The 18,564-nt window shown below is 42.3% G+C and overlaps 1 protein-coding gene across 2 annotated transcripts in view; it reads left to right on the top strand.

Moving 5' to 3' along the window:
* UBAC2 (UBA domain containing 2) overlaps positions 1–18,564 on the top strand; it is a 176,698-nt gene that overhangs the window by 142,074 nt on the left and 16,060 nt on the right. For both annotated transcript variants that reach the window (XM_053563260.1, XM_053563261.1), the window contains one exon: positions 16,591–16,713. In XM_053563260.1, coding sequence (XP_053419235.1) covers positions 16,591–16,713 — 123 coding nt within the window. The remainder of the gene's footprint in view (positions 1–16,590; positions 16,714–18,564) is intronic.

Below are 18,564 nucleotides of genomic sequence, written 5' to 3'. Positions count from 1 at the left end.
TGAGGGCTCAGCAGAGGTCGGGGGGGCGGGAGGGGAATCTTGATAAAGCCAACACTGGGCAGGCATTTCAGTCACAGGGGACCTCATGAGAAAGACATGAGTGCTCAGAACAGCTATGGGGACAGCAAGAAATTTGCCTAAGATCAGGGTTGCCATAAGGCAGAGGCAGTGAAAAAGAGCAGCAGCCAGGATGTAGGGTTTTTATACCAATCTAAAACTTGTTTCTTCTCAGATGCTGCCAAAAGTGGGAGGTCACTGAGGCCTTTTAAACAGACAAATAAGTTAGATTTGTGTTTAAGAAAGATTGCTTTGGCTATAATGTGAATGTTGATTGATAAGGCAATACTAGAGGAAGATGAGCCGCTGAGAGGTAGCAGGGATTCTATGTATTTAGGGTATTATTTGTTGTTATGAGATGGAGCTTGCTTGATGAATCATAGTAATTGACCAGGTTAAACCTTGCAGAGCCTCTCTGCCCTCAAACCTCCAGAGCAATCATTGTAATCTCCTGTAATAACGAACACCTAGTAGGCGTGGTGACTCACACCTGTAATCCTAGCACTGTGGGAAGCCCAGGCAGAGAATTGCTTGAGGCCAAGAGTTCAAGACTAGCCAGAACAAGAGTGAGACCCTGTCACTACAAAAACTAAAAAAAATTAACTGGGTATAGTGGCGCATGCCCATAGTCCCAACTTCCTTAAGCCTGGGAATTTGAGGTTGCAGTGAGCTATGATCACATCACTGCACTGCAGCCTGGGCAGGACAGCAAGACCTTGTCGCCAAAAAAAAAAAATTTAGAAAGAAAGAAACCACCAGAAGAGTGGAGGTGCTACATGGATCTCCAGTTTCTCATTGACTGTTTCCCTTTTTTTGCCAGCCATAGTGAAGAAACCTATGTGCTATGATAAAATATATATCAGAACCTACATTGACTGTCTCCTTAAGTTGACCTAATTTTCATAGACCACATGTACATATCAATACAGAAGGCCTTGTTCCTTATGGTGACCACCTCCATAGGGTAACCAGTTTCTTACAGTCCCTTGGGTAGGCAACTTACAGAGGTGCTACTGTATGTTTTCTCCCGCTGGTTCCTGGCAGGCAGTACCTAAACACCCTGAACTCTCCGCAGTGATGTATGCTAGTGAGATGGCTGGGGCCTGGGGGCTCCTGGGTGGCCTCACAATGGGATCTGGCTGCCAGAAACAAACTGTGTGTTTAGAGCATTGGCACTTTCAGTCCAACCCACCTCCTACCCTCTGGAGGGGAGAGGAGCTAAAAGTGGAGTTGATCAGCACTGGCCAATGATGTCATCTGCCATGCCTAAATGAAGCCTCCATAAACACCCCAAAGGACAGGGTTTGGAGAACTACAGTGGCGCCCTGAGCATGTCTTACCAGACGGGGTGTGGGAACTCCGGGCCCCTCCCACCCCTTGCTCTGTATCTCTCTCCATGTGTCTGTTCATCGGATCCTTGGTAATATCCTTTCTGGTAAGTCGGCACACATAAGTCAAATGTTCCCTGAGTTCCATAAGTGGTCCTAGCAAATTAACCCAAGGAGGGGTTAGTGGGAACCTTGATTTTTACAGCCAGTTGGTCAGAAGCACACGTCACAACCTGGGGCTTGCAACTGGCATCTGAAGTGGAACTGAGCCCTCCACCTGTGGTCTGACTCTACCTCTAGGTAGATAGCATGATGATGAAGTTAAGTTATAGGACACCCAATTAGTATCTGCTAGGGAAAAATCCTTCAACACGCCGGGTGTCAGAAATGTTGTGTTGGGTGATAAGTGAGAGTAGAAATGAAAAAGTTTATTTTTCTAAAGAAATATGCTCACAATATAAAGCAGCATATAATGAAAAGAACAGGTTTTGCAGTTAGGAAATCCAGGTTGACAGGGAGCTCTGTACATAATCTGTATATACAGTTGTTATGAGGATAAAACATTATATCAAATTACATATCAAAAGTATCTATTAAATGTTAGGTATGACCATAGCATGGGGCATCTGCTTGTGGCTCTCAGGTACATGGAGAGATAGTTCTGATTTGAGAGGTAACCTAGTACATACTGCTTTTAAAAGCTTGTAACCTCTTGAATAAGGGTCAACAGGCTGTGGCCCATGGGCCAAACACTTGTTTTTGTACTATGGGAAGCTGAGAATGGTTTCTGTATTTTAAATGGTTGTGTAAGTATCTACATAATATCCTTGATTTGATTTTACCTCTTGGGCCTCAAAACCTAAAATATTTAACATCTGGCCCTGTATAGAAAAATAATTTCCAGGCCCTTCTCTGTAGTCAGCAGCTATCAAGCAGCTTTTTACTGAGAAATCTGAATTCCCTCTGAATTTGGGTCATGGATTACTTGTGTGAACCACCATTTTCTCTGTTGGATGATGGTGGTAAGGCTGTTATTATGTGCCACAGGGTAAGCTGGGAGATGACATGAAGTATTCCTATAAAATTTTCATTTATTTTAGAAGCAGAAATGAGGCAAAATCCATTATGAGTAAATCGTGCTTGGTATAGGCCAAGCAAGACATCTGCCAACAAAGCTGTAGAGTCCTTGGTGCCCCTTTTTTCATTGGGCTGCCCAGTGTCTCCTGGTTGATAATCACCTGCAAAGAAAAGAAGATGCTGAGCCTAGAGTATCTCTCCTTTATTCACACATGCATTTCGGTTATGTTCAAAGTGTTTGGTCGAAGTGACTTAGCTAGATGCCCACCCTTAGAAACGTCTTGTGGCTGTGAAAATTTTTTCTTTATCTACGCCCAGCAACAGTTGTTAGGTGTCATCTGATGTATGAACCATCATGAGTCAAATCTGCCTATAAATCACTAGGGTGCATATTTTTATTTAAGTATTTTAATAGAGTAGAATATTATAGAAGTGTTCTTAGACTTTAAAACTTCAGTGTTCTTGAGACTTTTTAAATTTTTAACAGCTTTATTGAGACAGAAATCACGTAACATTAGCCCACTTGAAGTATCCAGATCAGTGGCTTTTTTTTTTTTTTTTTTTTTTTTTTTGTAGAAACAGAGTCTCACTGTACCGCCCTCGGGTAGAGTGCCGTGGCGTCACACGGCTCACAGCAACCTCTAACTCTTGGCGATTCTCTTGCCTCAGCCTCCCGAGCAGCTGGGACTACAGGCGCCCGCCACAACGTCCGGCTATTTTTTTTGTTGCAGTTTGGCCGGGGCTGGGTTTGAACCCGCCACCCTCAGCATATGGGGCCGGCGCCCTACTCACTGAGCCACAGGCGCCGCCCAGATCACTGGCTTTTTAATATATGCACAGTTGTGCAAATACAGAGTATCACCACAATCGTTTTTAGAACATTTTCATCTCCCCAAAGAGAAACTCTGTACCCATGAGCAGTCACTCCTTCCATCCGCCCATCCCTGGGCAACCACCAATCTACTTTCTGTCTCTGTACATTTGCCTGCTCAGGGCATTTCCTATAAATGGAGGAATACGTTAGCTGGTCCTTACAACTGGCTTCTCTCACTTGGTGTCATGTTTCTGAGGCTCACCCATGTGGCAGCATGCCTCGTTTTTCCTCAGCATCTTTTAGAGACATCTGCCTAATAGAGTGTGCAAATGCCATCCGGCCGAGCCAGTGTCTGTCACTGCCCCTTCATCCGGAGAGCTCCTGAGAAAGCTTCCTGTTGGCTCTTGGCCTCACCAACACCCCCATTTCCATTACCATCTATTCCCTGGAGTACAGTTAGCACCCACCATGTGCAGGGCCAGGCTCTAAGTTGTCCCACAGTGAACAAGGTCAGAGAAGGGGAGGCGGTAACAGTACAAACTCCATGAGCACTGTCCTGGGAGAAGCACCTCGACTAGCCAGGAAGGGACCTGGGAACTCTGTATCTTTCTTACCTCTGGAGGGAGGGGGGAGGGGCACCTGTTGCAAAGGAGTCCACTTGGAATTCTCACGTGTCCCGAGCCCAGATGAACTAAAGCATCCTCGGAGTGCAGCTGGCACGTGGCGCGCGTCTCAGTACTTTCCCTTTTTAGTTATGCTCTTTCACTTTTTGGTGCAGTTTGATTTGAAAACCATTCTTGTCAAGTTGCTGTGCTTCTTTGTCAACAAAGCAATCTGACCAGATAAAGGTGGTTCTTTTATGATTTTCCTTCTTTCATGAGTGTACAAGTGAATAGTATCAGATGTGGAATAAGTTACTAGTGCTTAGTTGATAAAAATCTGCTAATTAAGTGAAAAGTAGATGCAACAACTCCATTTGCCAGTGAAGTTAAAACTAAGCTCTTTATCTCAATCTCTGCCTCTTTGCAGAAATTACTGTTAGGTTTTTGGTTCTTCTGTAGTTGATCACATTGACCTTTTTGACAAAATTCAGAACAGGAAGATAGGATCAGTCTAAATTGAAATCCTTTTCCAAGACTGACTCATTAAATGATCTTGAGAAAACCATCTCTGTTTTCCATTCTGCCTTGGTATCTTCATGAGAAAGAAGAACATGGTGCAATCTCATGGTATTTAAGTCACTTGGCATTTCTGAAGTATAACAGTAATAAGCAAGCCTAAATTTTTTGCTGGTTTTTCCTTTTATCACTTTTTAATCACTTTTAAAACTGTGATTGAGGTTGAGATGTCCTTTGGAGCAGCATAATATCAAACAGGGTTGTAGAAAATCATCCTTACTATCATTTCGTGCAGTTTTTCTCCCACAGAAGCCATCTCTATGGGACTTCAACACCAGAAAATGCTTTTTGCATTGTGGAGCAAACCACTGGGGTACCCATGAGCATCTCAGGAAAAATTCTTTGCTCATCTTGAGAAGCCTTAGATTTCTCCCTCCCCTACCGCCCCCCCACCCCACCCCACCCAGGGTTCAGCAATCCTGTGCTAGGGTTGACCAGCAGGAGGCCAGGAATTTCCAGAGTCCTGAGTCATGTTCTCCCATCCAAGATTAGAGACTTGGTGAGGTCAAAGTGTGTGAGTGACAGAGGTGGGTGCAGCACACTGTGCCCAGTCACAGGTACGGGCTTAGGACTGGGGAGGCCACTGCACCCCATTTCATTCCCCTTCACGCCTCTGCTTCTGCCTCCCTTGTGTGGACACGCCAACTGCTGTGGTTCTGGGAGGTGGCTGCCCAAGGCGCTCATGTCTCACTGGAGACCTGTGATCCATGCAGACGGCATTGGCCGGCAGTCTAGGAGATGATAGGCTGGAGATGTCACAGCAGCTCTGGCACATGGCTCTCAGGCTCCTGCTGGAGTGGTGACAATCTCTTTCTGAGAGAAACCTACTTGGCTTTCAAGGTATTCTTTACTTGACCAATAGGAGGAAGTAACTTGTAACTAGCATAAGGATCATCTGGTCCAGCTTTCCACTTACAGGTGCAGACTTGGTGTGTGTTTGGAAAAAGCAGCTTGACTGAGTTCTGCAGAGGTTCGGCAGCGGGAGAGCAGTAAGGGCTTGGGTTGTTAAGAAAGAAGCCAGCTACAAATAGGAAACAAGCCGAGCCCTGTAGGAACAGTCAAACAACCATGGAGGGCATTTTAGCGAGAAGGACAATTTGAGTAGACACAGCTGTCCACAGTGGGGGACAAAGGGAGTGGAAAGAGCATGCTGAGGGGAGGCGAGGAATAATTCAGGGTGCAGCTGGTTTTGCAGACCTTCAAAAACAGCACAGAATGACTTAGACACAATGCCCCAAGATTTTTGGATGAGGCAGTGGTATTGTGAAAGAGATGTGCAGATTGAACTAGGAAATGTTAATGACAATTGTGTCATCCAAGAAACTGCTGGCGTAATCTCAGATTTCAGCAACAAGGACCTTGGGGGCAAACGTCATGCAAAAGAATCCTCACCGGCCCTTGAGATTTGATGCAGAAGAAAGAGCTGAGTCCAAAAGCGCCAGCAGGAGTCTGGGTAGTGCCAGACTGGCATGCGCCCAGAGAAATGAAGCCTGCCCTGGCCCAGCGCTAGACAAGGATGAGGACAGGAAGGAGAGGTAGTCATTGACGGTGTGAACATAGGTGAACTCTCGGGGGGAGGAAATGTAACAGGCAGGGAAATCTTGAGTAATCTTCAATCTCATTTTTAATAAAGAGTTTCACCTCTTCTATCAAAACATTTACTGGCAACAAGTACCACAATGAATTTTAATTTTGACTTTTATTTAATAATTTGTGTGTAGAACCAAAGTTAGGAAGGTAAAAAATTTTTCATGACAAAGGAATGAATGAAGGAAGAGGGAAACAAAAGATTATTCTACAGAAATTGGTCCTTGTGCTAGAAGATGTTCTTCGTGTTTCTTGAGGAAGCTGTCTCGTTGTCCTTACCTGTCCTTACTCTAATTTATGTTTGGTGCACACAAGCACAAGAGTTGAATTAGGGAGTATGAAACTGTAAGACAAGGCCCTGGCATGCTCCTCCTACTATGGAAACCCTGCACCACCTCCTTCCCCCCAAAAGGATTGAGTATTCTCATTCTCTGCCAAAATCAAAACCAATCTGAAAAAAGAAGTCAGGACATCTTTGATCTTGACTGTCGCTGGAGGAAAGGGTCCCCATTAGAGGAGAGAAATTGGTCATTCAGCTCTTTAGAAGCAAATGAAGGCCAGGGCACTGGACACAAGGCCCAGCTCACAGCAAGCCTGGTACAGGCTCCCTCCTCACAAGCACCTGTAAGAGTCACCCCACTCTGCACAGGTGGAGGCCAGAGGGCAGGGGCAGCATGCGTTTGCCCAGAGCCAAGCCCAGCTTGAATCTCTTCTTCCACTGCTCTTCTTCCAGAGTGCTTTTGCTAGCACCCCTCTGGCTCCCCAAATGGAATTTATCAGGCACCATTCTTTGTTCAAACAAATTGAGTTTGCAGCTGGTGCTGAAATTAATTTAACCCATTGTTAAAACTGTACCTGTGTCTTAGGAGACATGAAATTACTGTGTTAGGTGTGTCAGACCTCTCAAGAGAAATGTCATTAGAGTAAACAAGACCCAGGACACATGTCTGTCAACTTGCACGAAAGTTGCAGCGTTCCTTGCAGAGACTATTGTGTCACATCCCAGGTTCAGACATGGCTTCATGAATAGACGCTGTGGATATCTTTGCACCCACCTCTCCTCACTGCCACCCCAGTTGGTCCCTGGAATACCACCTGTGGCCTTGGCCCTGCCAACCCAGGATTGGAGTGGAGAGCCAGAGCCCGTGGCATTAGGAACTCCTGATGACAAGAGCAAAAAAGAGGAAGAAGCGCTGGGGCAGAGGACAGCCGTGTCATCGGAAACTTACATCTCTTGAGCCAAAAGGCTCTCAGAACTGAGCAACAGGATGTAATGTATCTCCTGATCTTACTACTGGGGAAACTGCCTTCTGTTTCACTGAGAATATTGGTTTGATATGAAGTATCTTAGCCTCCCAAACTGGTCAGTAGGATAAGCCAGAAATGAAAAATGAAACTGACTGCTGTAAAACTAGTCTGGGTTTTTGGTCAAGTGGTCATCTCATTTGCCTCTAGTTTGTTATTTTCTCTAGTACCTGCTGAGAATGCTGCTAAACAGTGTGGAAAATTACTGTTCATAGCACTTGGTAGAAAGGTAAGGAGTGGCATTTCATGTGACGTGGTTAGATTCAGTCTTCTGAGTTTGTCTATGGTTCATATTTCTAAGGTATTAACAATGAATCAGTTTTTCAAATATCCGGTGGTATTTATTCTGAGCCTGGTATTACCCTTCCAATCTCTTATCTAAGTGACAAATGTATTGCTAGTCTGTGTGATGGTGCTAGTGGGCTTTGGTTTTTTGCTTTTCCTAGTTTTGCAAGCAGCTTTTTTGCAGAAGTGGGAATATCTCTTTCTTTTATATTAGTTGGACTTACTATTACCTTTTGGTCAACAACATAGCGCACAAATACAGTGGTCCCATGAGATTAGGATGCTCCATTCTGACTCCCCCTTTTCTGTGTTCAGGCGTGTTGAGATCGCAGATGCTTGGCACTGTGTTACAGATGCCTGTAGTGTTCAGCACAGGTACGGGCCTGCAGGTGTGTGGCCAGGAGCACAGGCTGTCCCTGCACTGTGATGTGTTAGGCTACCCCCATGTAGGACTGTGTGAGTATGTCCTGGATGCCGTGTGACACACTTCCCAGGACATAAATCCCCGTCATTAAGCTACATGCAACTGTACCTCTGCGTGTACTGAGATGCCTCTCACCCAGTTGAACGCACTTGTTTAGTTTCTAACGTGTTTGTTTCGTCAGCTCAGCTAAACTTTTTCAGGGCCGTGGGAAATTAGTCATTTCTCTGTATCACAGCCCTTTTCACCTGGCCCCAGAACAGCACACTGCATGTAGCAGGCAGATGAAGGAAACTAAGCATACTCAGACTAAACCAGGGCTTCCACAGAGCACTTGGGAACGGCACAGGGAATTTCCAGTGACCCTTCTTACACGAGGAGTTACCATTTGTGGTTTCACGATCCCTACCACGATCTCCCAGCACTGGTTCTCTGTAACTCCTGATTCTGGTGTTTGGGGGTGGGGGGTTACCATCTCCGTGAAGACTTTATGTATCAGTCGTGTGCTTCTAGAGACTTGGGCCACCTGGGTCTCCACATTCCAACTAACCATGAGGTCTTTGCTAGGAAAACCACATGAGACTTAACTTGGCAGCGTGCTTCATGTGTCTGTGTCCATTCATTTATCCATTCAGTGGCTATTTCTCGAGGACTTATATGTGCCAGGTCATACATGAGGCTGGGTCTCCAAACAGAACAGACTCCAAGTTGCGGGTAGCCTGCTGTGAGAGTCAGACCACATGTGCAGTTGGAATAGGACGTGCTGAACACCATGCAGGGAGGGGACCACGGGATATGTGAGCACACATAGGGAAGCATCCAACTCCATTCATGGCGGACAAGTGCAGGGTCCCAGAGGGAGTAGGGAATTGGGCAGTCGGGTGGTGAAAAGGGCAGTTCAAATGGTTGTGTCCTGAAAGCAAAGGGGACTTGTTGAGCGACCAAGGAGGCTCTACAATTATCTGAAAGTTATTTTCCATAACTGCATATGTGCGTGTGGTTGGATTTTCTTCATATACTTCAAAAGCCAAGTAACAGGACAGAATTGGTTGCAGAAGCAGATAAGAGACTCCTGCTGTCTTTTACTAACTCAGACACGGGAGAGTTTTGCATATGTGGAAAATAAGGCCCCTTTTCATGTTAATTCTTCTTAGATTAACAAGTAATGAGTTGTGATTGTTGATGAGTTAGTGAGTCCTGTAGAGCACGGACTTCTGCTCCATGTAGCTTCTGCTTGAAAAAATATCAGAAACTGTTACTGCTCCTCAGTTGGAAAATTCATCACTTAGTTATTTATTGTCACAAGAACTTTTATTTCATTGCAAATCTCCTTTCAACCTAATAATAAATATTTCATGAAATGTTCAAAATGCAAGCTGTTTCCTTCTTCCTTTTTAAAATGTGTGGTTATTGCTTTTGAAGAAGACTAGGTGAAGGAAACGTTTCCTGTTTGTAGAGGCTCATCTATAACCGTATGTAAAAAAATAGATTCGTGTCAAAACATCCTAGAACCTAGAGCTCCTGTAACTTTCTGCTTTTTAAGCACATTTTCACTATCAAAGGAGTTGGAGTTTTGTTTTGCTTCGCCTGCTCTTTCACTCTCACTCTCAATTAAGAAGTGAAATGTTAAGGATGCAGCTAAAGGCTCGTCCCTTTCCCACTGTCTGGTAGCTGGCGTGCTGTGTAAACACCTGTGTTAGTCTGGTACCTTTGTTCCATACATACACATCAGGGTGTCTCAACCAAGACCTACTGATGTCCTGGTCCCTGCAATGGGAAGCCTGCCTGTGCACTACGCAGTGTTCACCAGCATTCCTGGCCCCTGCCCACCAGATACCAGTAACACCACCCTCCTGCCTCCCTCCCACCCCCCAGTGACAACCACAGTTGTCTCCAGATATTGCCAGATATCCCCTAGAGGGCAAATTCACAACTATTAGAGACCCATAAATAAGTTAAAATTGTGTACTGTTCTGAGTATTATTTTAATATATGTAAATGCTATTGTATATACACAGTCTTACACAACTTTCTTTGTTCATTCAACATTGTTTTTTTTGAGATTTACCCATGTAGACTGAGTTTATTTCTAACTAATCATATAATAGTTTTTAATATTATAGAACAACTTACTATTTCCCTCGTCGGAGCATTTGAAGCTTTTACATCTTCTTAATGTTATAATCAGTGCTCACAGGACATCCCCATACACGGCCCCTTCAGCACTTGCCACTCGCTTAAGGCGGAGTCGCTGGTCATAGACTAGATCGGCTTCACTGGGTCTTGACAGGTTGCTCTCCAAGTGGCTCCTGCCGGTTTTACTCCCATCAAGAATTTATAGAGTCCCCATTTCCTCACATCATCCCCGCACTTGGTATTGTTAGTGTGTTTATTTTTACCAGTCTTATGGGTATGTGACAACTTGTTGTTGCTTTCATATGTTTCCCTAATACTATTGAGGTTGAACATCTGTTTATATGTTTATTAGTTCAGGATTTCTCTTTTGTAAATTGCCTATTCATATACATTATCTACTTTTCTCTTGAGTCATCTATTTTTTTTCATTGATTTATAAAAGTGTTCTTATATATTCTGAATACTGTTCTTTGTTGGGTGTTTATGTTGTAACATTTCCTCTTAATCTTAATTAGTAGTTTGTCTTCTAATTTTGAGGTTTTTTTAATCAGCAGCAATTAAACTTTTAATATGAGTTCTTACTGGTAATGTACTAATTTTTAGCCATCTTTTTCATTGTAATTTATGCTCTATATTGTTTTAGAAATTCTTTCTTCTCTTAAGGAAATAAAAATATTACTATTTGTTATAAAAGTTTTAATAATTTAGCTTTCCACACTTAAATCTTTTAATGTTGAATTTATTTTTATGTGTGATGTGAAGCAAAGGTCTAATTTGATCTTTTTCTCTCTGTATGATATTTGTGGACATTTCAATGGTACTGTTTTCAGTGGTCTGTCCTTTTCTTGTAATGCTTCCTCTTTATGATGACACAGTGAAATTAGAAATCTAGTTAAATTAGAAATAATAACTAAAATAAAACAAAAATGTACACATTTTGGACATCGAAGAAAGAAATCATCATATGTGAAACTTGGTAAACGGTCTGTGAAGCTAGTGAATGATGCCCCATGATCATACCAATGTACACAGCTATGATTTAATAAAAAAAAAAAAAAGAAAGAAATCATAATGGAAATTAGAAGATATCTAAGAGTTATAAGTAAAACTGTTACCTATCAAAGCTTGTGGAACATAATTTAGGTAGTTGACATATTTTAAAACATGGAGCTTAAATAAAGAAAATGAGAAGGCGGCGCCTGTGGCTCAAGGTAGTAGGGCGCCAGCCCCATGTGCCGGAGTTGGCAGGTTCAAACCCAGCCCCGGCCAAAAGAACTGCAAAAAAAAAAAAAAGAAAGAAAAAAGAAAATGAGAGTGAAAATTAAAAAGTAAAGTAGACCCAATTTAGAAAGTTAGAGAAAGTAACAATAATATAAGGAAATGAGAAAGAATAAAGTTGAAAGTTGAGAGCAAATGCTAATTAAGTGGAAAACAGGCCGGGCGTGGTGGCCTCCCCCAGCACTTTGGGAGGCCAAGGTGGAGGATCTCAAGAGGCCAGGAGTTTGAGGTTGCTGTGAACTACGATGACACCACTGCACACTAATTGGGGGTTGGGGAGGACAGAGTGAGACTCTTATCTGTAAGTAAATAAATAAGGTGCAAAGCAAAGACACAGTAGAGAGAATCAATAAAACCCAATGTTGACTGTTAAAAAGTCAACTAGATAAAAGCACAAATAATTTAGGAATAATACAAGGGATATAATGGCAGATTTTTTTTTAAAAATCACAAAAATACTTAATTCATGCCAATAACTTTGGTAAAATAGATACTTTTCTGGAAAATATAACTTAATAAAACTCAAGAAGAAATGGAAATTGGTAATCATATTTGAAAATTGTTCAGAAGCATCTACTAAGGCTGGGCACATGTGTATGCCCAGCATTTTCACTCCTGGACAGCAGAAGTGCAAACCTGTGTTAACTACAAAACATGGACTCAAATGTTCTCAGCAGCATTGTTTGTAATAGTCAAAGACTAGAACTACCCAAATGCCTACTGACTGTAGAATGGATGAATTATGGCATGTTCACATAATATAATACCATAAAGCATTTAGAATGAGCTACAGTTAAACATGTCCATAGTAACAATATGGACAAATCTCTTAAATACATTGTTGAACAAAGCAGATAAAACACAAAAGTGTGTTTGTCTGACTATTATTTTAATGCATAATGTGTTTTCTGAATGTATGTTATACTTCAATGCAATCAAAACAGTACTTAAAAGTCTACCTGCCAAAAATCTACAAGTGAAATCTATGTGATCTTTAAGGACGTGCTATCTTCTGGGGGAAAAAAGGGGGGGGGGCTTCTCACTTAATTTTTTGAGGCTGGTATATTATTCTTTCCAAAACCAGATAAGGCCATTAAGAGAAAGAAAAATTATAGAACAATTTGTTTTTCACTTGTAGGAAGATATAATAATCCTAAATAAAATATTGGCAAAGTCAAACCCAATGATGTTTAAAAAATAAGCATCTTATCTAGTATGAATACTATACTAGGATTTATCTCAGGAATCTTAGGAAATATTGTAATATAATCCACACATTAACCAATCAAAGGTGGAAAACCAAATGCTAATCACAGTTGATATAAAAACAATTTTATAAAATCCAGTACCCTTTCATAAATAGGAATACCTATTACTGATTCTTTCATTTAACACCAGTAATAGCCTAATGAGAACAAAAACCAAACCAAAACAAAAATCATACATAAGGATGAAAAGGAGAAAACAAAACTGTCCTTATCACAAATGACTTTACCTAGAAAACCCAAGTACATCAACAAAGCATGAAAACTATTAAGAAAGTATAAGATAAAAAGGTCTCCATGACAGTCCCTCTACTAAAGTCATTTAGAAAAAAAAATTACTATTTACAAACAGCCATAAAAACTTTAAGGAACTAGCTCGGCGCCTATGGCTAAAGCGGCTAAGGCACCAGCCACATACACCTGGGCTGGCGGGTTCGAATCCAGCCCGGGCCACCAAACAATGATGGCTGCAACCAAAAAAATAGCCAGGCATTTTGGCGGGCGCCTGTAGTCCTAGCTACTTGGGAGGCGGAGGCAGGATGATCGCTTGAGCCCAGGAGTTGGAGGTTACTGTGTGCTGTGATGCCACGGCACTCTACCCAGGGCGACAGCTTGAGGCTCTGTGTCAAAAAAAAAAAAAAAAAAAAAAACCTTAAGAAACTTAGGAATAAATACTAACATAAGTCCTGCAAGATCTCTAAATAAACGAAAGATGAACATGTTCCTTAACTGACCCACGTCATGCTCTGCACCATGATCTCTCCACACGGTACTGTAATTCATCCGTGCATTGCCAATTCCTGTCTGTAGCAGCGGCTGCTGGCCGACTCCCCACACCCATGTGCCCTTTTCTTTAAAAACAGGTTTTGTTTTTTTTTCCCTGTGACACACAGCTACTGCATTTCTTAGATTCCCACCACATAGACTAGGTTCTGCATGTGAGCAGAAAAGGCATATGGGACTTCCGGGGACCATCCTTAAAGCAGGGGACCGTCATGTTTGAAAGATGAGGGGAAGCCCTGTTCTGGGGAGCAGCAGGACACAGGGGCCGAGGGCTGACGCCTCAGGATGTTCCCCTGCCACCTGGGCCACCTGGGCCACCTGCTTCTGCACTTCAGCAAGAGAGAAATCACCTTCTACTTTGTTTCCTTTTCTTTCTCTCTCTCTTTTTTTTTTTTTTTTAAGTTTCTGTTGTTTAGCGTTATCTGTCATTTGGTGCTAAACCAATTCCTAACTGCTCTGTACCCCCAAATTCAAATGTGTGTTCACAGGTGTGTTTTCGTGGAACTAGGCTTCTTGAAGTTAGGCCCAAAACTAGACATGGGTATTTTGAAGAAGTAGGAATAAGGAAAGATTTCTCTACCAGATTACTCCTTCTAATTAAAGGAGTGTGGTATCAGCCTAAGTTGAGCAGATAGTTCACAGAAACAGAGATGTGCACAGTGTCTACCTGTTGGTCTCCGTGGACATCTCAGGTAGAGCCTAGTGCACAGTCACTTCTTGAAAATGTGTATAATGGAAAAGAATGTGTATTCTCTCAAGTGCAGTCTCTCTATATGTCCGTTTAGACTAACTTGTTATTTATAGCATTATTTTTTGTCTGCTTGATCTATCAATTACTGAGTTATATACTGTAAACCAAAGATAACTCTGGATGTTTCCACTTCTCTTGTAATTCTAATAACTTTTGCTTTCTAGATTTTAATGCTGTCATGTTATAGGTAATATACTTCTGATATATTCTAGCAATTTTATCCCTAACCATACCTTTTTTCCCTTGAGGCCTATTTGACATGAGTATAGCAATATTCGCTTTCTTTCATTAGCATTTCTGTCTCTTCACATCAAACTTGTCCATGTCTTTATACAAGTAGGTTTGTTGGTTGGGGGGAGATGGGAGTGGCTTCTATTTTCCTTTTGTCCAAATCGACCCTTTTTTTGCCATAATACCTTATTCTTTTCATTTTTCTTTTTTTAATTCTTTTTTTTTTTTTTTTGGTTTTTGGCCGGGTTCTCTTTTTATATCTACTCTTTTCACAGTTTTTTTTTTTTTTTTTTTCCAGATTGTTCTGTATTTACAGCCTTGGGGTTGTAATCATGCTATTTGTTGTGATGCTGACTCTACCTTACAATGGTTCGCTTCCTCAGTGATTTTGTATTTTTGGATTCTGAGTCTTTCCCTGCAGGAACTTTATCGATAAATCCCACCTAATGCCAGGATAAGAGAGCATCTCTACAGGGTAATTTTGCATTTGATTTTGCCTGGCTCTTTACATACATCATCTCCATTCCAGAATCAATCTTTTTGTAACTTTGTGATGGGTTCTGAGGCCACATGTGTAGTATAACTTAAACCCCAAATTTGCCTGCAGTTCTCAGTCTCAGACAGGATTCCTACTCCCCGAAAAAGGTAGGCTTTTGGTTTGGTTTTTCTCAGCTTCTCTTTCAGTGAGGGTTCTACCAATTGAAAGTTGTATCTTTAGGCAGATACAAATTTACTGCCTGTTTCAGACCCAAGGCCTCATCTCCTGAACTCATTAGGTGGTAGAAGCCAAGTGGTTCTGGGTTAGCAGGAACTAGATTCACCCTTTAGGCCACATGGCAGCTCGCTTGCTGCTCTGGTTTCAGTGCCCACTTATTCCTGGTACCCTGGGGACTTCCTTTTCTTATGTTCAGCTATGCATGTAAGAGATTTTAAAATATTTTATGAAGCATTGTTACATCTTTACAGTAGGACAATTTTCAGGTTATCTTAGTCTATAATTTTGTTAGGACTAGAATCTAGAAGTAGAGATTTAAATTAATACATTCAGAGATTAGCACAAAGCTGAACACAAAACATGGATTTTGTTAAAAGCCTCATGTGATGCATCTTTCTTCACATAGTGACTTTTTTTCACAAATGACATAGACTAAGCAAGGAGTGGTGTGGCCATCCGTCTTCAGGTATCTCTAGAAACACTCAAAAGATGGCTGCTGGTCCTGACCTCTGAACTTTTTGCCCTATTTCTAAGATTTCCCTTTCCATTCTCTAGCCTATCACTGAACCAAGGTTTTATCACACCTGCAGTCTCCCGCATGATGGACCCTTATGCAGAATTTACTTAAATAAAAGGGGAGATGAGGGAGGAGGAGCATTTTTTTTTTTAAACAGAGTATCACTTTGCCACCTGTGGTAGAGTGTTGTGGCCTCATAGCTCATAGCAACCTTAATCTCCAGGGCTCAAGCAATTCTCTTGCCTCAGCCTCCCAAGTAGCGGGGACTACAGGCTACAGGCACCTGCCACAACACCTGGCTATTTTTAGAGACAAGGTCTTGCTCTGGTTCAGGCTGGTCTCGAACCTGTGAGCGCAGGCAATCCACCTGCCTTGGCCACCCAAATGCTGGAATTACAGGCATGAGTCTCTGTCCCCGGCCCTAGGAGGAGCATTTTCATTAAAGAGCTACTGAGGAAAACTCCAGCACTCTGGTTGCCTGCAGCGAATTAGCCTTTCCATGGCTTCTTTCCTGTCTCACCCTGCAAAGCCCTGAGCTTCTAAGGGTCAGCCAAAGTTGGGCACTATCAGTGGGAGCAGTGGGGCTGACGTTAGGAATGTCCGAGCACGTCTTACACTGCCTTCCCAAGTCAAATTGCATAAACAACTCCCATTACCACTTTTCTCCTGTACACTTACTGCAGGCTGCAGGATGTCTTGATACTTTAGGATTTGAATTGCTTGCCTAGAGCAGATCAATGTGACAGTTCACCTCCCAATCAAGAGAAAGATGAGATGAGACTGCATCAAGAGAAAGCTCTTCCAAGCATTATGGTGCTTCAGCTCCTTCTGTGTCTGATAATCACATGTTGGTCTCTTTTAGGGAGGAATGATCAATTGGAACCGTCTTTTCCCTCCATTACGTCAGCGACGAAATATAAACTATCAGGATGGTCGGCGGTCTGAACAAGCTGCTTCCCCTCCTCCAGAGGTTTCTGAAGAACAGGTAATCAGTAACACCCAGTGCTTATCCTAAATCCATGCCTCAAGCTTCCAGCAGTTTTGGACTTGAAAGTAATCAAGCATGTAAATACAAAGATTTTGGTAACAGTTCAACTGCTACCAATGGTAGGGACTTTGGGCTTTTATTGGCTACTGTGGGTCTTAGGAGTTTGAGGAAGGCGTGAATTGAAAACAAAATGCAGTGGGGGCTTATTTTAAAATATCTTATACTTAATATATACTGTGTGAGAAACTAATGAAAGGTGGGGGGGTAGCGCTTCTGAGTACACCTGTTGTGGGCGTTTGCATCATGTTAATGTTTGACATATTCAAAAAGCAAATCAACAAGAACGGGGACAAATGTAAAACTGAAAAGGAGCAATCACTGATCCAACTGTATTTCAAAGGACTATAATCACATCAAAGAGGGGAAAACTAATTTCAGTAACTTTTGAACATGAAAGAAAAAAACAGTAAACAAATTATTAGCTCTTCTTCGTAGGTTTATTTGTCATAATGGTATGAGTGTACCAATTGTATAATTATGTTGTAGGTTTTAGCAAATGAGGAAATTGGTTGATCTTATTGTAGAAAAAGGGAAATAAAAATATGGGACCATAAGGGCGGCGCCTGTGGCTCAGTGAGTAGGGCGCCGGCCCCATATGCCGAGGGTGGCGGGTTCAAACCCAGCCCCGGCCAAACTGCAACAAAAAAAATAGCCGGGCGTTGTGGTGGGCGCCTGTAGTCCCAGCTGCTCGGGAGGCTGAGGCAAGAGAATCGCGTAAGCCCAAGAGTTAGAGGTTGCTGTGAGCTGTGTGACGCCACGGCACTCTACCGAGGGCGGTACAGTGAGACTCTGTCTCTACAAAAAAAAAAAAATATATGGGACCAGGGAAGGCAAGGAAGAACTCTGGGGTTGGAAAGGAATTATCAGTATCAGGATAGACTCATGATTTGATGAGTGTGTGTTTGTACATGCAAACCCTCGCCCTGACTAGGAAGTCTCAGAGGTGTTGGCATCCCCACAGCAGTGAGCGGATCTAGTGCCCAGATCTGGTATCTAAACACTTTCCCCACTGAAAGGAACGGGTCCCTTTAGAGAAATGGCGGGTCCTTGTCCCAGAGTAGGAAAGGTAGAATACTCTGTAACATCTTGTGCCAGGAAGTAAGGAAATACACAGAAGTTGATGGGGCTTGTCAGAAGGACATTGGAGCCAGCTGAGAGGTCTCAGTGGCCACATCTTGATTATCAGCTTGGAGCATCAAAACGAATAAGGACGCTAGTATAATATGGCTCATGGGGTAGGGAGAGAAATAGATGTTTATAATATATGCATAGGGGAAAGAAGTACGTTTCCTATGTAGAATGTCAAGTAACAAATATACAAAGAATGGTGGCATTGGAAAATCACGATTTTGTACCCGTCATAGTAGAAATCAATTCAGGAAAGAATCATCAATATATGAAGACTAAGCTATTTATATACAGAAGTCCTAACTTATCATGGTTTGTCTTTCAACTTTACAATGGTGCTAAAGCCATACACATTCAGTAGAAGCCAGACTTAGATTTTTAATTTTGGTCTTTTCCTGGGCTAACGGTCTGTGATAATGATGCTGTTATGATGCTGGGCAGCTGCAGCAAGCTGTTGTTTTTCACTTTCAGTACAGTATTATTCATGTGATAAATTACATGTGACATTCAATACTTTATTAATTGAAGTCTAATGTGAGTGTTCTGAGCACATATAAGATAGGCCAGGCTAAGCTGTCATGTTCTGTAGGTTAGATGTATAAAATGCATTTTTGACTTACAGTATTCTCAACTTATATGTGTTTGTTAGGATGTAATATA

Source organism: Nycticebus coucang, chromosome 15 (genome assembly GCF_027406575.1).
Source record: "Nycticebus coucang isolate mNycCou1 chromosome 15, mNycCou1.pri, whole genome shotgun sequence".
NCBI lineage: Eukaryota > Metazoa > Chordata > Mammalia > Primates > Lorisidae > Nycticebus > Nycticebus coucang.
The sequence above is the reverse complement of the archived record's forward strand: the minus strand, read 5'-3'. Positions and strand labels throughout refer to the sequence as shown.